The following is a 25,562-nucleotide window of genomic DNA, read 5'->3' on the forward strand; positions in this document are numbered from 1 at the left end:
AATTCTTTGCGTGATGTAAAAATCTTATTTTCCAATTCAGTTCCTTCCTGAAGGTTTCAAAGTTCACAACAACTTCCTCAGTACGCTTTCTCTTCTCAGACCTCAGAAGCCTTAGGCTCAGAAAATCATAAAATAACGCAATATTTCATCACCTGGTGTTGAACCATTTCAGCAGCAATGGATTTAAACAGCTAAAGTGTTAGCATACTGTAGTGTTCACTTTTTTAGTGTTGAATTATAATGTTCATAAATTTAATTCTGATATTTCTGATACTTAAACACGACAACTTACACCAATTAAAAAAAAGACAAGTATAGGTGTTAATTTCCTCAGATTTACTGTTAATGTAGTGTTGATCACTTCAGGTGGTCACATGTTCACTTTGCCCTGCATGTGTCCATTAAACACTTTCAGGGGGCCAAAATAAACACAATCTGAATTTTGAGCAAATGATAGGCACTTGTCTGAGATTATAGAGATGATTCATAATGTACAATGAGGTCAGTGATGAGATTAATTTAATTTATTTGCAATAAAAACAAACAGACATTGATACAATTCCATCGAGTCAACTTTAATTATCAACTAAATGTGCTCAACTGAAGGGTGAAAAAACACCCTAAATAGCATTTCCTGTTAGTGACCGACTCGGCTCTTTGAATCGGCTCTTTGAATCGGCTCTTTTGGGTGAACATGAAGAGCCGACTCACATTTAGGAGTCGAGATATATATATATATATATTATAAATTGAGGCTGTGTAAGATTTCATGAAACAGTTTCAGACATAGTTTAGCAAAAGAAGAGTAAAACCTTAGGAGGACGATTAGGAGACAATGGCAATGAGCCGAGTCAAATGATCCGATTCCCTGAAAAGACTCGGAAATCCCAAAACTATCCCCTGTGTGGGTGTGTGTGTGTGTGTGTGAGAGAGAGAGAGAAAGAAAGAAAAAGAGTGTTCAAGTCGAAACATTACTCATCCTGGAAATGGTGACGTCTTACGGTGCATCCGGAGTCTCGTCCAATCACAGAGCAGTAGAGAGTGCGGGCGAAACTGAAGCGTGGCCCCGCCCATTTTTCAGTCTCCCACAAGCGCGTCTCCTTTAAATGCGCGCTCCCGCCGCCTCTCCTGCTGCTCTTCATCATTAAGGTGCGGTTCCTCCGGCAGGTGCTTCACCCACTCCCAGCTCTCAGAGGACTTCACCGCGGCCTAGCTCTCCTGGAGGAAACTTTTAAAAGGATTTTAAAGGAAGATTACTTTTAAATAGTTTTGAAGACTATTTTTAAGGCGATTTACACTTTTTAAGGACAAACCAGGCAACTTTTTTTTTTTTTAAAAAAAAGAAGAACTAAAAGAAGGAGATGGCGAATAAAGGGATGCAGCTGCTGGGGTTTTTTCTGGCTTTGCTGGGGCTCGTTGGCCTCATAGCCGGCACCATCATGCCCCAGTGGCAGATGTCTGCCTACGTGGGAGACAACATCATCACCGCCGTGGCCATGTACCAGGGCCTGTGGATGTCCTGCGCCTTCCAGAGCACCGGGCAGATGCAGTGCAAAGTCTACGACTCCATGCTGCAGCTCAACAGTAAGAACAATCTCATCCCATTGAAGGAAAGAAAGGAAGAAAAATCCATTTCTGAGTGCTACTAAAAGTACTTTAAAAGGAGGAAAAGTACTAAAAGGCCCAATTGTGGCCTTAATGAGAGTTTTGAAAACAATTTGCTTATAATTAGTTGCTTATTAATTTTTTTATATGTATATAATGTATCTAACTGTGAGCACTACACTGTTGTTTATTACATGTTGCATAGTAATGTGAGTCCATGTTGGCCAGGGAGGGTTAAAGCGTGTGTCTGTGAGCAGGTTAAACCTGTCGCTTGGTGATCAAGGCTTCAGGGAAAACGACTTGTAGTAGCAGAAGCGCAGTTTATCAGTGCGCATGCGCAGAACCGCTCACCACCTCACACTGCTGTGAAAATAATTATTCAGGCTGCATCATGTGGCACAAAGTTGTAACTCATTTCCTACTCCCTCTCCTGGACTCTGTCCATGTCCTCTGTCCTTGAGGAGTGTGATTTCTTTCAGCTTTTAATTAAAACCCCTGTATTTTACTTTAATTAACGCATTACCTGCCTTGGAGGTGCAGGGGGATTAGTGTGGAGTGGAGTGGAGTGTGTCGTGCACATTGTAGTGAGGTTTCAGTTTTTTTTCCCTCTCTTCAAACAACAGAACTTGTGATTCACCCTGTTTCAGTGTAAGGTGTTTTTTTAAGCCACGCCCCCAGGTAACACACCTGTAGGTTGCTACTGTCTATTGTTTCTCCTTTTTCCTCGGAGGAGGGTGGGGCGAGATTTGAAATGCATCAGTGCTTCAGGGTTAAAGGGGACATTTCAGCTGGAAAAAAAAAAAATGGAGGAAGTGGAACAAATGAAGTATGAAAAGGAACAATAGTCGTCGTTGGTTTAATTGGACTTCCTGCTTTGAGTTAAATGACATGGAGATAAACGAGAGAAAATGAGGCCTATGTTATAGTGGGAGTGTATTTTATTTATTATTTTTCACCGTATTGGTATGTGTGATTTGTTTGAACTCCGATGTTTTGTTCGCCTCCGCTTAAAAGAATGTACATCTGCTGGAGTTATTCAGTGAGTCGAGTAATCATTACACGGCAGAACGGCTCATCTCCTCCTCCTCCTCCTCCTCCTCCTCCTCCTCCTCCTCTCCCAGTGGAAAGTCCTCTCCGGTTTCAGTATCAGGGTGGGGGGAAGAGTGGAAGCGTGGCCGGGCCTTTTCGTCATCCAGATTTGCATCATTATTCCAAAAACTAGCCCATGCAAATGTTAAATGGCAGCCAGGTGATGGCTGCTTTACCCACACACACACACACACACACACACACACACACACACACACGGTTAGTGTCCTCTAAATACTTCCAAAATTTCAAAAACATTTCTGATCTGAGCATTAGAAGTAGCAGCTATTCCAGAAACCTGTGGAATTTTTCCCACTTGGCTCGGAGCGTTTATTTGTTTTACTTTGCTATCAGAGAATGATAAGGTGTTATCGCTTATACACCTTTTTATGACATCCACAAACAAATACAAGCCACTTATGATAAACTGCGCCGTTAGGAATCCGAATCGACTTTCTGACTGAGCTCCAGCCGCTTTGAGTTTTGTTGTTGTTGTTGTTGGCAGGTTGTATTGTTTTGGTTTCTTGAAAACACTCATTCTTTTGTTTGATACTGAAACTATGCGGTCCGATTGCAGCGAGAAGCCCTCGGACTTAACAGAGAAACAGTGGGCGGTGCTTCACAACGAAACCCGACACTCTCTCCCTCTCTCTCTCCCTCCGTCACCGTGTCTACCTTCCCGAGACTCGGACTGGTCAGACCTGTTCCATGAGATCTCGCATGTAAAGAGCAAACAGATCAACACACACACACACACACACACACACACACACACGAACGAGACGACTGGATGGAACCGGTTTGCACCTGAGTGCAGGTGGAGAGTTGGGGGATGGGATCTGTCCTCACAAGAGCGAGCATGCGATTCATTCAAATGAGCCGCAACAAAAGATCCTGTATGGACAGAAATTAGTGGTTGAAACTGGCGATTCACAAACAGATCTCGCTTCACATATGCCATCTTAGTGACGAATTTATAAGAGAAAACGCTTCTGTAAACCCGCATATCATGTGGGGTCAATAAACGTGGCTTAAAACCAAGAAATTTGAGGTTCTTACAACTTTATTGGCATGAAATCCACTCGAGTCACTGCCAAGCTTCAGATTTCTTACAGACGTTGCATGAAGTTTGTGTGCGATATGACATTATACACATCATGATCACTCTTTAAAGGTTCTATATATTTTGAGGTTCTTGGCCACCTAAAAAAACTTCTACCTCGAACTGTTTCTCATAAACACTCACTTATGAACTTTCTGAGCTTGACTATGTTTCATATATTTCAAGACTTCACCCAGACGTTCAGAATGAACTGCCTAGCAACAAGGATGTGATCGAGCATTGTCATTTTATTCATCAGTAAAACTAGACATTAATATTTTTATACAGTCGTAGTGAAACAGTCCAGTAGTCCAACCATGCAGTGGAGGAGTTTATTTATTTATTCACGAGTTTGATTTATCCAGCGCCTTTCTGACTCCCAAGGTCACTTTACAGAACTAACACACACACAAATACACTACAAAGGAGAAGAAAATATTACAATAATATTATTGTGTCTTCAGTTTTCACTGAAGTATTGTGATTTATTTTCCGAGATGGTGGCTTGACTAATTTTTTGTCGAGCTGTTTTCACAGAACGTTTGTGTGTTTCCTCTCATGTTTGGTGAAATGTTAAGAGTAGGAACACAGCGCTTCTTGGTGTATAAACTAAAGAACATAAAGAACGGTTCTTTATCTTCATCTCTCGGGGTCAATATGAGATGAGTGTTAAGTGCACGGCTTACAAATAAAACAAAACAAAAAGTGCTGATGTGGTGTCAGGAACAGGACAAAAACAAAAGGACGTCGTGTCTCCTGTAACCTCAGGCTTAGAAACAAGCGTCAGGGTCAAAACCTTAACCTCGTGTGTGTGTGTGTGTGTGTGTGTGTGTGTGTGTGTGTGTGTGTGTGTGTGTGTGTGTGTGTGTGTGTGTGTGTAGGTGCTCTCCAGGCCACTCGTGCTCTGATGGTCATCAGTATCATCCTGACCGTGATGGGACTGGGCGTGGCCTCCATGGGCATGAAGTGCACCAACTGTGGCGGTGATGACAAAGTGAAGAAATCTCGCATCGCCATGACCGGAGGAATCATCCTCCTGCTGGGAGGCAAGTCGTGTTCATCATGCTAACATGATTATGGAATGTATAATATTACACGAGTCATGCTTATTTATGCTAACAAGCTTCTCTTTTCGTCTAGTTGACAATTATTTGATCTTAAAAAATCAGATATTACACATTGTATTCTTTACACGTCGGTACTTCTGTAATGTAGCTTAGAAATCATTTGGGTTTCATATTTAGGCTCTAAAAAAATCTTTTTTGATCGTTCTTTATGATACGTGATACGCTAACAGGCCCCTGTTTATCAAGCTAATTTAATTAAAGTTAAATTACAAGTTAAAGTTCATTGTCACATGAACCATGTAATAAACCTCATTTCTGATGTAGCACAGGTTTAGATTTACATTAAGGTTTGGAAAATCTTGCTAGTTTAGAAATTCCATGCTAGTTATGTTACATGCTATGCTAACAGGTGTCGTCTTCCACATGGTAACGAGATCCAGACTATTAAACACAGGTGTCTCTCTGGCACACCATGCGAAGGACATTTATAGCTTCAGGTTTAGCTTTAGATTCACAAAGTCTCAGATACGTGGCTAGTCATGTAGCATGATGTTAACAGTCATCTCTCTGTGTTGTTTTGTTTTTTAGCTCTGTGTTCCATCATCGCCTGCTCATATTTCTCCTATCAGATTATCCGGGATTTCTACAGTCCCTTCACTCCGGTCAACACAAAGTAAGTGTGTGATTAGTGATATTAGCTTGTACAGCGTGACGTTTTTTCTTTGCTAATCCCACATTCGGGGTGTTTCTCGATACCAAGAACACAAAGAATGGACTTGCTAAGTCTTTCGGAAGAACTTAGCAACTAAACTTGCAAGAAGGACTGTTGTAAACCGTTACGATAAAAAGAAAAAAGCTAACTTACTGCTAGCCGTGTTACCAAACGAGGCTAACATTCGAGCTGCAACTAGCGATTACCTCGATTATCAGTTAAGCTATTCTTTTCACATGAATCGATGAGTTAGAGTTATTTAAAAAGATACTAAATACCAGAAATACTCACTAAATACAATACAGTATTACCTGAAGACCAGACACACAGCAGTTATTAAAAATATACGTGTTAAGTGATGAAAATGAAATGAAAGGATATTTAATGAAGGGTGTAGAACCACCATAATGTCAGTGTTTTAACACTCCCTTTACTGTAAAGCATATTTTTCTGGCCTGCCCTATTTTTACTGTCATGAGACAACACCTTTTATCAGGAGAAACTCGTTTTGTAAGATGGACCCAGGAAAACTTTTACAATTTTTATCACAAGTTAATTTAAAGAGTCGTTAATAGAGTCGTCATGTTGCACAGAAACGTTTGGTTTTTTTATAAGCTAAATTTTTTGAAGCTGGTATGGCAATAAACTTAAATACAAACAAACAAAAACACAAGAGTTATTAAAAATATACGTGTTGTGCATGTTAACTGATTAAAATGAAATGTCGTGTTTATAACTAGCTTAAGTACATAAAGTCATTCATTTAAATAGTTTCGCTATTTGTGACGTAAAGTGACGTAGCACATGCCACATAACGGGTGCTTCGTAAGACAGACCAAATTAATCGAGAAGGAAATTCATGACAGGGCTTTTTGTATTAGCAAGTTGTATGTACGTTGTTTATAAGTCGTCGTGTCTGAAGCTAGTATAGCTAAAGGGAACCTCCTCTTATGAAATGGTGGCGTGTTCTTTTACATTTTGAGCTGTTTGTGACAAATGAGCAAAAGATGACAAATGTTAGTCATCTCATTTTGTCAAAATTTGATTTATGTGCAGTTTTATTAAAATAAAGGAACTTAAAAACGTTGTTACGGGTCTGACATGAATCGTCCGCCATCGTGATGGTGTTGCGGTGAATCGTGACAGTTTGTTCTCATTGGCATTTTCCTGACCGATGCAGCCTTGGTTTTATATATATATATAATATTTTTAAACTTTACTTGTGTTCTTGAGTATTGGAATGCAACTTGAGCATCAGTTTCCAGCCCAAGTGCAGTTCAGAAACCACACGAAATGACCTGAAACTGTCCCAAAAAGTTCAGCGCAGTTCTGATTTGCAGGATCTGCAAGATCTCTCTCTACTTCTCCTTGATTTTCTTTTTATTAAAAAAATTACCGCTCCATAATTGATAATCCATAATTATCCACTCCATTATCCGCCTTTTCCCTTCTCCCAATCGGAATGGTTCTGTACATCATAGATGCTGCGTGCACTTTCACTTTCCCTTTGTTTGTGGAACTTGATTAGACTCGATTCTGATTATTTGCTTTAAAACAAGACTGCGGTGGCCAGTCATTATTACTAACGAAGAAAAAAAAAGATAAGCAACAGCCACGGATTTGCTTTTCTCTCCTGCAGCCTCGTTCCAAAACCAGCTCAGTTAGGCGTAAAAGCTGCGACGTCAGCGACCCTGTTGGTTGTTGAAAGATGATGTCAGGCGACAAGAACACGCCCCTTACGTCAGGTTCGGGCCGTACCAAGAAGAATGAGGAGGGGGCTTTTTTTTGTCTTTCTTCCTAATTCATGTCCATTTTCTCTGCAGGTATGAATTCGGCAGTGCCATTTTCGTCGCCTGGGCCGGAACGTTCCTCACTGTTTTCGGCGGCGGCTTGCTGGCTGCGTCCTGCTCCAAGCGCCAGACGTCCAGCCCGAAATATCCAAAGTCCCGACCCCCAAGCAGCTCCAAGGAGTACGTCTGAGTGCCAGGCCCACGTCCGCTTAGTACCAAATCAATAACGGCAGCAAGCTGGTGGAGGTTTTCCTGTGCGGCTGATCTGAGAGCAGTTAGAAGTTTATTTAGCTTAAAGCAAATGTTTCTGAGATCAGCACATCAGGGCGACGTCTACGCCTGGCCTGCAGCAACGCATTATGTTTTCAGCTGTACTCATTTCTTCCATTGTTAACAGTGCCTTTTGTCTTGTATTTTTTTTTTTGCTGTTGTTGTTATAATGAAAATTTGTATTCATACGAAATCCCACCTGTAAAGCCACGCTGTTTTGCAGAAGGATGTTTTGAGACTGAGTAGTTTGTCTCTGAAGTGTAGAGCATAACGCACTCAGGGATCAGTGTATAATCTCTATTTTGTAGTTAAAAACATTAAACGCAGTGGGGAAAAGAATGTCCTCCATCTTTTCCCCTGTTTTATCTTTAGGCCCAAATACAGAACGCTGAATGGTAGCATTTATTTTTAAAAATCAAACACGGTTTATAAAGAGTTCCAACACCAACAATATCACGTACGTTATACCTCCATCTCGTTTTATTACCTCCCTGTTTGAAAAGTGAAGTTATCGTTCGCCAAGCATCACTTTTCCCACCTTCCACGATCAACGATCTGTTTATCGAGCTTTGCTGTTGATCCTGCTGATCTCTCGACTCGCAAAAGTAAATATTAACCTTTATTTCATAAGCCGCGCCCTCTCGTTCACCGCTTCTACCACGCATTCCTGCCATAATCTCCTGCCCAAAAATGTCTTCTTTTCAACCTCAGATAAAGCTTTGTTTGCAGTTTCCTTTCTTTAAAAAAAAAAAAAAAAAAAAAAGTTTCAGCATTGAGCAGAAATAGCTGTAGATATGGTTTATCATCTTGCAAGTTCATTTCTTACAGTCTCACTTTTTTTTAATGTTATTTTATGCAAATTAATTTTATGTAAATAAACACAGAGGAAATGGAGGACGCTATTTTGTCTGTTTGGTTTTTCTTTTTCTTTCTTCAATTGTAGGTGATGCCAATCCTCATTTATTCCTTTATTATTGTAATAATTCCTTATTATTGTAGTATGTTGGGGAAAAAAAAACCTACTGATTTAACAATTATTTTAATGGATTGTATAAAATTCAAAGTAATGATATGATATTCTGTTCATTAGAAGGTAGAGTAAGATTTCATTTAACTATTTCAGCCATTTTAAAGCAAAGAACAACAATTAGCGGTCAAAATATCACTACGTTTGTTCATCTAGAGGAAAAAAAAAGCATGGAGTCATCAGGGAGGTGAAAGAGTTGACTCTTTGATAAACTGAGTCACATGATTTCAGACACTGAAACATGACCAAATCCACTGTTGGTTATTATTCCGTCATTATTAGTGATCAGAGTCTAACTGATGAGTTTAGAGGCCCAGACTTTATCCTAAAAAAATCTTATATCTGGGTCATAAGGAGACATGAGGGCGGGGCTTGAAACAAATACCCATTTACTCACTGGCTTGACAACATATCAATCAAAAATATATTAAGTTATATTTGAAATTTTGCCATGATTAAGGGGTATTATATATAAAATTATGAATGTTGTAAATTTTAATCCTGCTTGTAAATGTAGCTGAAGTTTTTTCTTTTTCCAGAAGTTTCCACAACCTTGGCAAAAATGTCTGCATAAGCAGAAACTAGAACATTTTGAGAACTGAGTTTTACAGACTGCGCACATTAAACAACCACAAACATACAAACAAAAAGGACACCATGAACCTTTCTAGTACGTTTTTAAAAAAATGAGGTTCCTGCAACTCTAAAGGGAACTCTAAAGGGAATGTTTAATTAACCAGATGTTCTTATACCCTAAAAAAAGAACATTAGTGGAACTTTCTTGGATTGTAATAAATGTTAGTGGGGTTAGTGTGCACTGCGTTATAGCAGCTATAAACACTCGCTCCCTCACCAGCCTCTCATTTTCCTCTCTCTCTAAGTTAATAAGACGAACATTGCAGCTTGTCATGTTACTGAGAAACCGCAAATTAACACATGAATGTTGAGTAACACATTTACACACCATTAATGCACATGTACACAACAATAATGCCAGTCAACATGCCAATAATTCCATTTACACACCAATAATTAAGTTTACACACCAATAATGCACATGTATACACCAATAATGCCAATCAACATTCCAACAACAGCCATTTACACACCAATAATGCCAATTTACATTCCAACAACAGCCATTTACACACCAATAACACACACGTACACATCAGTAATTCCATTTACACACCAGTAACACACACATACACACCAATAACACGTTTATACACCAGTAATGCCAATCAACATGCCAATAATACATATTTACAAGCCAATAATGCCACTTTACGTGACAATAGTTCCATGTACAAACCATTAACACACGTACACAGCAATAACACACATGTACACAGCAATAACACACACGTACACAGCAATAACACACACGTACACAGCAATAACACACATGTACACAGCATTACCACACGTACACAGCATTAACACAAATGTACACAGCAATAACACACATGTACACAGCATTAACACACATGTACAAACCATTAACACACATGTACACACAGTGCAGTGTTTAAAACCCCAGCTCTGTATGAACCACTGGCACAGCGGCCATCAGCAGCACACACACACACACTCTCTCTCTCTCACACACACACTCACACACACACACACTCACTCTCTCTCTCTCTCTCACACACACACACACACACACTCACTCTCTCTCTCACACACACACACACACACTCTCTCTCACACACACACTCACACACACACTCTCTCTCTCTCACACACACACACACACACAGAACCTCTCCCATTTACTCACTGTCTGTGGAACATTTCTCATCCTGACATCTTTGACCAAGTCTTATTCTTTCTTTCTTTCTTTCTTTCTTTCTCTTTTTTGGTATATAATCCAAAGCTACTTCGATACTTTTTCCCGCTGCTCTGTTAGAAACCGTTAACTTTTAATCACGAATTAATCAGATATAACCTGACGCTAATTAGGGATGATCACGTGATTAAATTAGCCGCGTCCTATTGGATAGAATGTGCATGCTAATGGATACAAACTCGGGGAAAGCTTTCATGTTCCATAACATTAAAACTGTAATATTTAGTATATTAAACTGTAATATTTCATGAGTCTGAGGTGAATGGAAAGCGCAGTATAAAGTAAAGTACACTTTAACCATGAAGTAGATTTATTTTATTTTCATTACATAGTTCTAAAGGCTGGCAGACTGAGGTAAAGTGGTCAAGCTGATAATATAACTGCTAAATAGTTTCTTATTCATGCTAATATAGCTCATTAGCCAGAGAAGTGACGTCAGCGCTCGAGCTCCTTGAGGAAGCTCCGCCCCTTCAGATCAGGAGTAAACATATTATTATTATTTTTATCCCCGTAACAAAAGTAAAAAAAATAGGAAGAGTCCATTTTAAATAGGTTATGTAGGTTACTTTTCAAATATTAAGCACATTAGACAAAAATGTCCCATTTTATTTAATTTATTGTTTATGTAATTAGTTTATTTTTCTATTTATTTATTTATTTATTTATTTATTTATTTATTTATTTATTTATTAAATTCCTAAGCTTTCCATCACAGGAAAAAAAGAGATATTATACAGAGTTTTCTGGATTTATTACCAAACATGCAGGTTCATGATATTAAATTCATGATATTTAAACGTTTTTTTGTTTGTTTGTTTGTTTGTTTGTTTTTAAGTGTGTGTATGCCAAAACCATAAACTATAGTCTAATAACTAACTAACATTTATAGTAACTTTTAATCTCCACAAACATCGCATAATAATAATAATAATAATAATAATAATAATAATCAAATGGAAATGATGAAGTTGATTTAAGTTATTAAAGAGCTGAGCACACTGAGCATTTGTTTTTTTCAGACGTGCGCACGCGCCTCGAGCTAATTTATAGCACCTGCTTTATTGCAGTCACTTCCGGTTTCCGCCAGAGAGCAGTGCAGTGTCAGGTGAGTGTCGGGCGGCAGCAGGTTCCCTGAGCTTCACTCTCACTCCCTCTCATTCCCTCTCATTCACCACGGCGGCCAGAGCTAAAGCGTCATACTGCGTGGCGGAGGCACACAAGAGTGCAGATTACAGTGAGTCACACACACACACACACACACACACACACAAGATAGAGCCCTGTAAACAAACAAACAAACAAACAAACAAAAAGTCTGTGCAGAGCCTCGGCTGGACCAGCGGCCAGAACCAGAGCTTCAGGCTCCTGAAACTCATCCCAGTTTAACTGAAAATGATGATGTATCGTTTGTGAAAGAGTCGGCTCTTTGAGTCGGTTCTTTTTTAGGGGAACGTTGAGAGAAGAATCACGTGAGATTTCTTTCTTTCTTTCTTTCTTTCTTTCTTTCCTGTCCTTCCTTCCTTCCTTCCTTCCTGTTCTTTCTTTGTTCCTGTTCTTCCTTCCTTTCTTATTTGTTCTTATTTTCTTCTTCTCTATTTCATTGATTCATGTATTTATATGTATGTATTTATATACTTCTTTATTTCATTTTCTTTCTCTCTCTCTCTCCCATTTTGTCATTCATTCATTCATTCATTCATTATGCATGTATGGACTTATTTCTTCCCATCCATCCATCCATTCCTCCATCCCTACATCACAAACTTTGTTCATTTATTGCCTTGTGATTTAACAATTATTTAAAACGATTTTATAAAATGTAAAATACTGTTTTGTTCATTAGAAGGTTGCGTACGTTTTCATTCAAGAACAACAGTCACAGTCCAGTTCAGGAAAGAAATCTAATCAATAAGCCATTTGAGAGCTGAAAGAGTCGACTCTTATTCGTGAGCCGAATCACGTGATGTGACTCACTGAACAGAGCTGAATTCCCATCACTAACAGAGAGAGATTCAGCTGTTCATCCCACCAGCCGAGTGACACGACACTTGAGTGAGACAGGAGATGACTGGAAGTCGGTGGAGAGAACGCAGCACTGGGAGGAGTTCAGGATCTTCTCCATGCAGCTACATTAGTGATTAGTGATTAGTCCAAACTCGTCAGGGAACTGAGTGAACACCTGAGTGAACACCTGAGTGAACACCTGAGTGAACACCTGAGTGAACACCTGAGTGAACACCTGAGTGAACACCTGAGTGAACACCTGAGTGAACACCTGAGTGAACACCTGAGAGACCTGCCTGGAGAGAAAAATAATTGAAGCTCTGCTTTTTTAAAAAATCGAAACCTAGAATGAGTAAATAATAGAAAAATTAATCAGATGAAGCTCCTTCAGATTTGCTGCTTCAGATAATTACCTTGGTGCTCAGTTTTACAGTAAAGTTACTGATACTGTAAATGTTATTACTGTAAATAACATCCATTAAAGCAAAACTCCACCCTGAACCACAGGACATATGCTCACACTGACATATCCATGGTGTGTTTAGTGATTCTGGTGCTAATCTGTTGCTCGGTGCTGTATTGTCCTTATTCCTGTGAGAAGTTAGCGGTTGTGTGCTGTGCTGATGTCGTTGCTAGCGCAGTTACGATGGCGTTTAATCGCGAAAAAATTTCAACTGTTTGCTGTTAGCTCCTAAAAACAAAAGAGCAAGAGCTTCTTTTCTCGCTTCCTCACTATTTTCCATCATATTTACACACTCACATGTGCCGTGAATGTCTATAGTGTACATATTGTATTTTATTTTATATTATTTTCCTTTTTTTTACTTGCTTGTCTTGTTATGTTGGTTTCTCACACCATGGGTCTGAGGGAACGAAATTTCAATCCTCTGTGTGTCCTGTACATATAGCAGAATTGACAGTAAAGTTGACTTTGACTTTGACTTAATGAGAAATCCAGAGCAGAAGCAGTGGAGACGTCACTGCAAACGCTCGACTCAGAGTCCCAGAATGCAATGCAGCTATATGACTCGGCTCGCGTGATGGTGTTAGCATGAAGCTTTGGAAGCTGATCTGTGACTAAAGTACTAAAGCTCTGCTGCATCGCTGTCTTTAGGTAGAGAGGAAGCAAGGGCCACTGTTGTATCTCAGGAACGTTGTTAAACCAAAGTGAAAATAGAGTAACTTGTTGATGAAAGAAATGTAAAGTAAAAAAATCTTTTACCAGAAATCTTTTCCCAGAATTCCACATGGACTTCCTGATCATGCTGGAAAACAAATTTCAGTAGAAATGACAGAATTTGTTTTCAGTGCAGAACAGTGAGAATAAAGTGCTTGTGTTTTGCTGATCTGTACTTAATGTTTGCACAGTGTTGTGCAGTATATTGTGCAGTGTTCTGAATAGCTTTTTGTCTGTGTTTATTGTGTTTCTTGTCGTTTGTATTCTTGTCGTCTTCACCCTCTGCTGTCTTGGGTTGAATGTCGCTCAGCACTCAGCTGTGATGTAAAAGAAGTGACATTAAAGTGGAACTTCTCTTAATCTCTTAATATCTGACTTATTACGTGTGTGTTCCCGCCTCGGTTTCGGCTCGGCACCGCGCCCTGCTCTTCAGGTTGGACAGGTTCCGGTGGATTTTCTTCCTCTGTGGTTTCTTAATATAAAGCTGAGAGCTTTTGTGTGCAGCTGTCAGTCCGAGTCGGGGAATTTATCAGACAGCAGATCACAGGTAAGCGTTAAACACATCATCTAACATCAAAGTGCAGGTAATAAATGAACACTTCACTGTTGATCAGATATGATGTTTATATCCTTAAAGCAAAGCTTATAACACTGTTTTCTTTCTTCAAAATGTCATTTTCAGCTTTTTCTCTTTTCAGTGCTTGTTCAGTTGTAAAGGGCGTCTTGAAAAGAGAAAAGGTGAAAGATGAAAATATCAGTAAAGTAAACAAAAATCTAAAGACTAGATTCAGTTAGAACCTCAGTGTCTTCGCTTTTTGCTAATATCCTTACATTTTCCACAATGTTTCCTGAATTTCCATTTGCCTTAAATTCACTTGTTACTAGGTTTCATGTTGAGTAGCAAACATTTGCTGAAACCATCACCAGTCACATCAAAAGGCAATTTACAGTGAGGGGAAAAAAAAAGATGGGAGAAAAGAAGAAAAAGTGGAAGCTTCACTTACAGCAACCTTTTTCAAAACACATTTTGAAAAAAAACAAACAAACAAAAAAAACAAAACCCACACCTTTTTCCATACCTGATTATCTGTATCATAGCAATTACCAGCAATTATGTCTTTATGTAGTTAATTATGTCATTATGCATTTCTGAATATTTCTGTTCTCTGTTGATGTTGAATTATCTTTCTCTTAAAGGCACACATACAGTGTAATTTATTATTATTTTTTTAGATTTGTCCAATAGAAGAAAAATTTGGACAAATTTTATCTCTGGATAAAAAATCCTACTTAAACATGCTGGAAAAAAAAATGCAAACTGGAAATCAGCATGTGCTACTGATGTGTTTAGTAACTGTGTGTGTGCTGAATATTCAGTATATCGTGTAATTGATTATCAGAAGGATGCCTAATTGGTGTGAATTAAGAGAACAATCTGAAATGAATTTATATGTTGATTAGTTAAGAGTGGTGTTGTACTGAATATCGCAGCGGCTGTGATTCGGCTGTAGGCTGAGCGCTGTAGCTAATCGCAGCCATGCCGATATTCACTAAAACCGCACGATTGTGAGTGCAATATTGCTTTTATGCAACAGTTCTCTAAACAAGAAATGAATACAGAGTAACTGAAATTTCAGACACAATACATTCTCTGAAAAAAAATGGGTAAATATTCGCTCCGCAAATGGAAATACATCCTGAAGAAGCTGCTCTCACTGTTAGCATGAAAACGTATCGTTCGCCGTGTCCGCTGATGATGTCACTGACTCTGCTGTAGTAACCGTTTCCGTGGGGCTTTTGCTAGAATTTTGCGTGGCGAACACAGACGAGCGAAGTGATAGACACAGTGAAACATTTCAGCACATTTACGCTAAACATAAGCACTCTTGGCATATTAGCATGTTAGCATATTTTCTGCATGTGGTTGATAGACAAATGGACAATCATGCAGAATGTCCAAGTGTTAGTGTGTTATATCTGTCACGCTATTGTACATAAATCATCAAAGTGAGAAAAGAAATGAGCTCAAAAATTGAGTTTGAATGGAGAGGATGCGGAAAAAATTGTCAAATTGTCACTTTATTAATTAATTTATTCTAGTTTTTATGGCGTAACAAAAAATGGATAAAAATTCTGTCACGTTTCGAGGCTGTAAGAGAAGTAACATATGGGAAATAACCTAAAAATGGCTAATAGTAGTAAACGATAGCTAAAGGTCTAACGCTTCAGATGGCTGATGTGATGCTCACACTCGACACGTGTAGCATTAACCGCTGTCTGTTTTGGTTTTGATGGAAAGAAGCTGGTGTTTGATCTTCATTTGCTGGACGTGTGGAATAAAATCAGTCCACCTCAGACAGGTATCGTTTGTGTGTTTTAGCCGCAGAAATGACGAGCAAGATGGTGATTAAGCAGCCGCAGCCGGTGCTGGAGTCCAGAGACTCTGACGAGTGGAACTCCAGGATCTGCGACTGCTGCGACGACAAGGCCGAGTGTAAGTGACACACAGCGCCGTTTTCTATCTAATACGTAAGGAATAAAACACTTCAGGACATGCTCTCACAGGAAAATAATCAGCGACATCAGCGCAGTGTGATGCGACCCAGTGTGAATGATTTTCCCTTAACCGCACGTCCTGAAGTGTTTTATTCCTCTTATACTGCCTAATGAACAACACATCATACTTTTTAACCGTTTAAAGTTGTGGAACGTTGGTGAAACGAGTCACTTCCTGGTTTCACTTACGCTATAGCAGCTATAAACAATCGTTCCCTCATCAGTCTCTCTTTATCCTCTTTCAGGAAGTTAATAAGACAAAAAAAAAACCCCGCAGCTTATCATGTTACAGAGAAATCACAAAGCGTAAACTCCTGTGTCCTGAAGACGTCAGAAATCTTTACAGCTTTACCTGTTACAAAGCGCTGACACTGGAGACTCCTTCCATCAGTGTTACATTTACACAATACTTCACTGTATCCGCAATTTTATAATCTGTTTATTATTAGTGGAGCGTCCGCTGTTCACGTCCCTGTGTCAGAACGAGAGCATTAATTATAAAGAAGCCTGTGATCTGCAGCTGCACTACTGTCAGAGCTGCTGTTAGAGGAAACTAATCAGCACCTGACGACCAATCAGAATCCAGATCTCAACAGCGCTGTGGTTTTACAGTTTATTATAGCGCATGTGTACTCTATTTACGAGGACAAAATGACAGAAAATCATGAAACAAATATGTTATGATTAACTTCCCACTAATGTGGGGACATTTTTCATGTGTTTCTTATAAGGAAGACTTTTTTTTTTTTTTTTTTTTTTTGTAATGAAAAGCAACTTGGATGACAAACACCTGCATACTTTGGTTGCATCGATACGACAGTGTGCATGTGAATGTCAGTGTGTTGGAATGTGGTTTCTATACAGCTTAAGGTGTGTGTGTGTGTGTGTGTGTGTGTGTGTGTTCAGGTTGTCTTGTGTTTTGGTGCTGCCCATGTTTCGCCTGCAAGAAGACAAAAGAATATGGCCAGTGTTTGTGTCTCCCCCTGCTGGACCTGTGTGGTATCGTCTCACCTGCCACATGGGCCATGAGGGTGTCGATGCGTCACCGTTACGGCATCAAGGTGTGCACAATCACTACAGTTCATCAGATAAACATCATTTCATGGCCAAATGATATTGCTCAACATAGAAGCACTGTGATTTCTGTGGCTTTTTTTCCACCTTGATACCATGATAACCATTTCATAGTTTTACTTTGTACCTACTTCCTTCTTTGTCATTTTAACTGACATACTTTATAGTTATTTTATATTTAACTTTGTTATTTGTACTTTACCTTTGGTAACTATATTTTATTATGGACTTAAGAAGTTTTTTGAAGAAACTCTCTGGCCAAAAATGAAATGTACTGCAAGTTCTATAAGAGAGCAAATGACATTTGACCAGCCTGTGAAGAAAGGTGATACGACACAAATATAATAATATCACGATACTTTACTTCTCACGAGTCATTACTACGACACACGATATGCATCAGGATATGAGTGTGAACTCACAAGCTGCCAGCAAAACAGGAGAAAACCTGTAAAAGATTACTCTGATTCTGCTTTTGTGTAATATGTAAAGTTTTTTTTTTAAGTTAAAATATTTAAAAAGAACACTAACAAAAGTGCAAACTATAAAAAGTCTGTAAACAGTTTTAATGTTTTACAATTTTAAAGATTCTGTATGAAATTTTACCATCAAATCCGCTGCTTCCACTCGAAGTTTATAATATAGTTCAGTAGCTTGTCTGTGTTTACGTCATGTAATTTCAATTCTAGCAATGGTTTGTTACACTAGAACCGTTACTACACTTACTACAGGCTGTCAGTCAGTCTGTGCGTTACCATGGCAACACGCAACGCTCTATCCAGCTGTGGCTTCTTTGCGAACTATTTGTCAAATTTTTTATTAATCAAATCAAAGTCGATGTGAAAATAAATTCAGTAAACAAGCTAAAGAAGCAGGATGTATGTGTTTTTTGTTTTTTTTTTAAACAGGGCACGCTCTGTGACGACTGTCTGATCGCCACGTGCTGTACGCCCTGCGCCTGGTGTCAGATGTCTCGCGAGATGAAATATCGTGCAATTCCCATCACCCTGCTCAACGCCAGACCAAAGAACTGATCCTGATTCATCTGTGAGAAAAACATCTCCTGTCCTGGATGAAGAAATAAGTGTGTTGTATAAATGTATATAAATATTTATGTAAAGGTTATATTCAGCACAATGTTTAACCGCATGACCTTACTATTGCTAATAATTCAGAGTTCTGTGAACTTTGCCTACATGTGTTACATATATATATTTTAGTTGTATAATTAATATTATAGTCAAAATAAAATGTATGAATGTATTCTCCTATTAACGCCTGAGAGGTCCCTGTTTCTGCTTTTTCCACAGTTTGGAACTGAAATGGACTTCATTAGGATTATATGTCATAAATCGACACGGAATAGACCGTAATAATTAATCGGAAAGAAAAATTAATATAGTTTGCACAATTATTTATGAATAAAAAAATTTACAAATTGTGTTTGCATAAGTATTCACACCCTGTTAGTGAGAAATCCCTGAATTAGTACTGATGCAATCCATCACCGTCAGCAAGACACACAGTTATTTGCATGGAATTGAGGTGTGTGCAATTAAAGAGTCATGTGATATCAATATAAATACTAAATACACTTATTCCAGGAAGAACCCAGGAGAACTTACCAAACATCATGAAGTATCAAGAAGACCAGCAAGCTATCGAAAAAAGTCTTCTGGAAAAGCAACCATCAAACTTTAACCATCCTGCAAAGTGGCATTAAATATTTAAATAATAAATTGAAAGAATATGGCACGACTGCGACTCCACTAAAGATCAGACACCTGGTAAAGAAGGGGTTAATTGGAGAACCAATCAAGAGGCCAAGGGAAATGCTCAACATCATGCTACCACCACCATGCTTCACAGATATATATGTATATGGTGTGCAGTTATCTTCTTATGGTATAAAAGCGAAAATCCTAAACATTTTCTAAAACCTTCACAGGGTTCAAATACGTAAATGTTTATTTTGTGTTGCACGATGCATTGCTGAATTCTGAATTCTGATTGGTCGTCAGGTGTTGATTAATTTTCTATAACAGCAGCTCTGAAAGGAGTGCAGCTGCAAATCACAGGTTTACATTAACGCACTCGTTCAACAAATTTAAATGTAACTAAAGATGGATAAAAAGTACATGTCATTCTCTAATAAGTTAAAGTTGTAATCTATTGTAAATTGCTGTAGTATAAGTGAAATAAACCTTCAGGATGTGCTGTTACATAAAAATAATAATTATTCCATGCATAATGGAATTAGCCTCTGGCATAAACATGTCAGATTGATTTCCTTGCTTTAAATGTTGCGATGTAGTCATCGATGGTAGCGCTTTAATGCGTTGTTAGCCATGTTTCTCTGCAAACTTTAACTACGCATGTTAGAAATGTTTAGGAGTGTGTAATAAACTACAGTTACAGTGAATTAAGGACACTTTTCTGAGCTATCTATTCTATAACTATAACTACTGTCACCTGGAATGAATAAAGACACCCGAAAATCTTTCCACTTCAATCCCTGGATATCCGCTGACAAGCTCACAGTCAACAATCGAAATGTCGAACAGGGATGAGATCACTGAGATCATTAAGCTCCTCGATATAACAGAAGAGAAAGCTTTTTCAGCCACATCACAATACAGCAATTAGTCGAGGAATGTTCAGGTTTTTCTACATTTAGACGTCCATCACGTGGTGTGTGTGCATGAGTTTGAGACCCATTTCATGTGTAATGAGGAAGAGAACGCAGCATTCGACTAACCCAGGTAAGACCAACAGCTAATCAACTTCTTTATTAAATTACACATTTGATAACAGCTGTAAATAAATGAATCAACATCTCAGAGGAGCTAATTATCTTTGATGAGATCATAATGACTCAAGAAAACATCTTAGAAGATTTCTCACATCTTCTTATCTTGCGAGGTTTTAGATTTTAAATAGCCTGAAATGCAGAATGTTGCTCTAAATATGCTTTAGATTTTAAATAGCTCAGTGGTTAAGGATCTGTGACTAAATAGTTGCTCTGGATTAAAGGCATCTGCAAATTAAATGTATGATATTTACTTTTTTGTTGAATATTCATTAGTTCTCAAGGGATAAATCAAGATTTTGTGATTTGATTTAAAAGCTTAAGACAATTTAACTGCTCAGAATGGACATTTGATGCTTTTTCTTTCTAATCAAAATCATTTTGTTTTCTGAAAACACACTTCACTGAAAGCAACAAACCGGATGAACAGGTTGAAATAATCCAGGCTTCTTGTTCTGCCTGTCATTCCGTTTCTCCGTCACTGCCCTAGGACAGATCTTTACAGTTTACACAAATCCAGTGGTTGTGCTATAAGTGTTTACACAAGAAAAGAAGATCAAGGACAAGCACAAACATCAGACTTTTGGTTCGCTCAGAGTCAAAATGACCAAAGCATGGTCTCTGTGACATAAAAATCACTGGCTTTCATGTCTGTCAGAGAACCTGAGCTGAGCATCATGGCCGCCTCAGCTGTAGTGATCCAGCAGCAGCAGCCGATGGTGGTGCCGAGGGTCACGGCCTGGACTTCAGGACTGTGCCACTGCTGCCTGGACATGAACTCATGTGAGTGGAAACCATTAAATACATCCACACTGAAGAGTCCAGAGGTCCGACTACTGTCTTCTTTTAATCAGCTTTCACAGTGCAAGCTGCTCTTTAATAAAAGTGCTCCTATTGGCACAAAGCAGGTCATATGGAAATAGAGGTGTGTCTTTCAGTCACTATTTGTATAGAAATATAAGCGTATCCTTGAGCTCATATATGAAAAGGTGGGCAAGTGCATACTGTATGGGCATGTCTCTGTGGTCATATATGGAAATGTGGGTGTGTCTTTCAGTTCATATATGGAAATGTGGGTGTGTCTTTCAGTTCATATATGGAAATGTGGGTGTGTCTTTAAGGTTATGGAAATGTGGGTGTATTTTTATGTTCGTATGGACATTTGGGCAGAGCGCTCCTATTGGCTCAAAGCAGGTCATATATAGAGTCTATATGTGTATAGAAATGTAGGCGTATCCTCGAGCTCATATATGGAAATGTGGGCATGTCTTTAAGTCCATATATGGAAATATATACGTCTTTAAGTCAGTCCATACGGGAAAATGTGACAGTTTGCTTAAACAACAACTGAAAATCCACAAAAACAGTTTAGAAGATTTTTTTTGTCTAAAAACTAAAAACAAACTGCATAGATGTAGATTTTTTATAATATCTAGAGCTTAAATGGGGGTTTAATGAATTAATAATAACATTAGCCTCTCTTTCAGGCTGTTTTGCTTTCTGGTGTTTTCCCTGCTTCATGTGCAGCACCTCGCGTAAGTTCGGCGAGAGTTTGTGCCTCCCTCTCGTGGATCTGTTTGGCCCCGCGATCGTGGCGGCTACCGGCGTCGGGGTCTGTATTCCTCCCGTCACTCTGTCCATGAGGGTGGCCTTACGGTACAAATACCAAATCCCGGTGAGCAGCGTATAAGTACTGTAAAACACAAAGTACAAGAGAGAGATTCATGGGGATTTACAAGATAGAACTGAAAATAAAACTATGAAATGAGTTTGGATGGCTGTCATGCCATGAAATGAATCTAAAGATAGATAGGTGCTGAATTCATGGCACGTCCAAATGGGTTTGTTTTTTTTCAGGAAATGAAGCAACACAGTGCAAGAATTTAGTTATGCTGCGAGAGACACTGCTAGAATATGAAGTCGAACCAATCATTCGACCAAAAGTATAAACGAACAAACAAATAAATATAATAACAATTAAAAAATAAACTCATTCACCATTCAAACATAGTTAACATAGTTGCTAAGCAACTGGGAAACATGGCCTTACACATTTACGCATTTAATCTAATGATTCCTGGATAGTGATTTAGCTAGTTTAAATAATGTGATCAGGTGATAAATCTGTCGGAAATATGAACATTTCACTCAGATGTGTTAAGAAATAGGAACGTAAAGACTTCATATAGCTTAAGCGGCACTGTAATTACACTTAGCATCGACTGCTAAACACAGCCGTGGCGCCATTTTGAAGACAAATCAATTCAAAAGATAATGCAGTTGTTCTTACTGTTCCTTTAAGAGAACTCTGTGTGTGTGTGTGTGTGTGTGTGTGTGTGTGTTTTAGGGCAGTCTGTGTGAAGACATCCTGATCTCCTGTTTCTGCGTCTGTTGCTCGTGGTGTCAGATGCACCGGGAGATAAAGCACCGTAAACAGACAGCGGCGGTGATCAGCGCTCAGCCCGTGGCCTTCAGCACCATCACCTCCACCGTGCCTATAGTATAACACATGACACACACTGAGGAAATCACCGCTCAGCTTCCTCCTGATCTTCTGCCTCAGCTTTTACTAAACAAGCTGTACAGCTACGTAGTCATGTCTTTCAGTCAGTCTTTCCATTTTATAGCAACACAACCAAGTTTAAAAATCCAAATCTTCTCTTCATCTCAGTCATGATCAGTGAACAAACTCTGAGCTCAGGTTCCTTCTGATCTCACACCTAATGTACCTAATGTACCTAATGTACCTAATGTCACCTTTCTGCTTTAGAGTTGTTGCTGTTGCTGTTGCTTTTTTTTTTTTTTAATTTGTCATTTAAGAAGATTTTTAGTGTTTACTTCAAAATGGTTCACTTTAACCTGAACAGAACAGTCAAAATTAGGATAATAAAGTGAGTCACGAAAAGAACACAATTTTAACACATTTAAAAATATATATATATATATATATCAGTCTAATAAAAGAAAGTGGAAAAAGACAAAAAAAAAAAAAAAATTCCAGTAATCCACAATTGAAATACATGAACATGAACAGAAAGTTGGTGTAAATAAAATTCTGAAAAATAACAAGGGAAAAGAAATCTCAATCTAAATAATTAACTGAAGTAAGTTTCTGATCTTCAGAATGAAGCCAGAAGAACAGAAGAAGAACCATTTTGGTTCCTGAAGAACCATCTGATTGAGAACAATCACAAATCACAGAGAACAAAAATGTATAAGTTATAAAATAGAATTTAAAAAAAATGTAAACTTCAGCAGTAAAGTATAGCTTATGTCAGAGGTTTTGTGTCTCTTTCTCTCCAAATTAAATTCAAAAACTTTTTTTTTTTTGCTCTGGCCTATTCATATTTAGCATTTATTTTGTTTATTTTTATTTTATTTATTCACAGAAATCTCACGATCGTAAACTGCATCATTAACTTTTTTTAATCATCAACAATTTTAATCTTTTAATTTTTTATGCAAAATCATTTTAAAATATGATAAATAAAGATTATCGATTATTATTATTCTGTGTTATTAGGTGTGTGTTTGTGTCTGTCTCTCTTCCTCCCTGTCTGTCTCTCTGAAGTCCAGGCCATATGTATGGTGATGATTAGGCTTTTCCTGGATCGTTTCCTGGGATCATTAAACTTTCCTCTAATGGGCTTTTTTGCATAAACGACAGGAAAGCGTGTGATTATAGAAAAAGACACACAGTGGTCCTGATCAGTTCAGTAAACAGGATGATGCAATCAGGAAAAGATCCATGATTATCTCATTTCGTCTTCTGTCGTTCAGTAATGTCCTGAATGTCACTTCTGTGTGTCTTGCAGATTTTTCTCTGTTATTCAGACGCATATGAATACACCGAGCAATATCACACTATCAAATAAAAATCAAATAAAAACCTCAGTATGATGATTTCAAAATAAATATTTTGGAGGAAAAAAAAAATTCTGTGGTCAGCAATATTTTCTAATAAGAGAAGATGTAATGTGATGTGTGACCAGTAGATGGAGCAACACACACACACACACACACACACACACACACACACACACACACACACACACACACACACACACAGTTCACACTTCCTGTGATGGCTTTCTCAAGCACCTCAGACAGATCTGAGCTGAAAAATAAAGATGTATAGAAGTTCCTGTAGAGCTGAAGAGTTATTATTGCTTTTAAATTCTTTTAAACGCTTTTAAACGCAGATTGTGAAAATCAGACAGGAAAAAAAATCAGACAGATCGACTGAGAGATGGACGTTTGGACGAAGAGATAGACTGATGGACAAATAGATGGATAAAATGACAGAGAAATGGATGGATCAACAGATAAATGAACCGATGGACAGCAGGATCCATCAGCTGAGAGATGGAGGGGATAAAAAAAAGAAATTGACGGATAGATTGACTGAGAGATTATCACTTTAAAAGATGGATGTTTTGAGTTGGTCAGTGAATGGAATGACACACAGCTGGATGGACAGATCAGTGAAGAGATGGACAAGGAGGTGGATGGATGAACAGGGAAATGGACAGATCAGTGAAATGATGGACATGAAAGAGAGGAACAAATTGATGAAGAAATAGCCTGATGGACAAACTGACAGATTTTGAGGGAGAGATGAACAGATTGACACAGAATGGATGGATGGACAAGGGGTGGACGAATGGATGGAGAGATGGATGGAGAGATGGACAGTTGATGCAGAGAATTGGATTGAAAGAGGGATGCACAGATTGAAAGAGGGATGCACAGATTGACAGATAGATGGACAGAGATGGATAAATGGAAAGATGGAGAGATTAACAGATAGATGGACAGAGAGATGAATAAATGGAAAGATGGACAGATTGACAAGTAGATGGACAGAGATGGATAAATGGAAAGATGGACAGATTGACAAGTAGATGGACAGAGATGGATAAATGGAAAGTTGGACAGATTGACAGGTAGATGGATGGAGAGTTGAAAAAATGGAAAGATAGACAGAGAAATGGACAGAGAATGAAAGATGGGCACATGGACAGAGAGATGAACAAAGACCTGAATGGAAAGAGCTGAAAGGAAAGAGAGATGGACAGAGAATGAAAGATGAATGGATAGACAGAGACAAATAGCTGGACAGATGGATGAAAGCTAACACCTTGAGAGAAAGATGGACAGAGAGCTAGGTGGATGGAAAGAGAGATGGTTAGATACTGAACGATGGATTAATGGATGGATAGACAGATTTTGCAGAGAGATGGGGATAAACAGTTGATAAAATGATGGTCAGAGAGATATGCTGAAAGATGGATAGATGGATGGAGGGATGGAATGGACAGAGATTGAATGATGGATGGATAGACAGAGATTGGACCAACAGATGGATGAAAGTAAAATGGACAGAGACATGGACAGAGAGATGAACAGACGGAAGAAAGCAAAC

At 38.5% G+C, this 25,562-nt stretch overlaps 3 protein-coding genes across 8 annotated transcripts; all 3 read left to right on the plus strand.

Moving 5' to 3' along the window:
* The first annotated feature begins 1,112 nt into the window (after positions 1–1,112).
* Positions 1,113–8,532, plus strand: cldn7b (claudin 7b). The gene is made up of 4 exons (XM_026910307.3): positions 1,113–1,584; positions 4,678–4,842; positions 5,452–5,536; positions 7,399–8,532. Exons 1-4 carry the CDS (start codon positions 1,362–1,364, stop codon positions 7,553–7,555), a joined length of 630 nt encoding a protein of 209 aa, XP_026766108.1. The 5' UTR covers positions 1,113–1,361; the 3' UTR covers positions 7,556–8,532.
* A 3,076-nt stretch (positions 8,533–11,608) lies between these two features.
* On the plus strand, positions 11,609–19,110 carry LOC113524160 (cornifelin homolog B). Of its 6 annotated transcripts, none has more exons than XR_004579765.2 (5): positions 14,113–14,245; positions 16,079–16,192; positions 17,161–17,315; positions 18,237–18,412; positions 18,933–19,102. XR_004579765.2 is itself a non-coding variant. In XM_034312305.2 (5 exons), the coding sequence occupies exons 2-4, from the start codon at positions 16,087–16,089 to the stop codon at positions 18,360–18,362; spliced, it is 387 nt and encodes a 128-aa protein (XP_034168196.1). In that variant the 5' UTR covers positions 14,113–14,245; positions 16,079–16,086; the 3' UTR covers positions 18,363–18,375; positions 18,933–19,110. The 6 variants fall into 6 exon arrangements, 4 of the variants coding, with proteins under 4 accessions (XP_026766109.1, XP_034168196.1, XP_034168195.1 ...); XR_004579764.2 differs by lacking the exon at positions 18,933–19,102 and adding an exon at positions 18,639–18,779; XM_034312305.2 differs by having other exon boundaries at positions 18,237–18,375; positions 18,933–19,110.
* A 920-nt stretch (positions 19,111–20,030) lies between these two features.
* On the plus strand, positions 20,031–24,055 carry LOC113524161 (placenta-specific gene 8 protein). The gene is made up of 4 exons (XM_026910312.3): positions 20,031–20,090; positions 20,796–20,920; positions 21,625–21,812; positions 22,485–24,055. Exons 2-4 carry the CDS (start codon positions 20,815–20,817, stop codon positions 22,641–22,643), a joined length of 453 nt encoding a protein of 150 aa, XP_026766113.1. The 5' UTR covers positions 20,031–20,090; positions 20,796–20,814; the 3' UTR covers positions 22,644–24,055.
* The last annotated feature ends 1,507 nt before the right edge of the window (positions 24,056–25,562 follow it).

The sequence above is a fragment of the Pangasianodon hypophthalmus genome, chromosome 17 (assembly GCF_027358585.1).
Source record: "Pangasianodon hypophthalmus isolate fPanHyp1 chromosome 17, fPanHyp1.pri, whole genome shotgun sequence".
Taxonomy (NCBI): Eukaryota; Metazoa; Chordata; class Actinopteri; order Siluriformes; family Pangasiidae; genus Pangasianodon; species Pangasianodon hypophthalmus.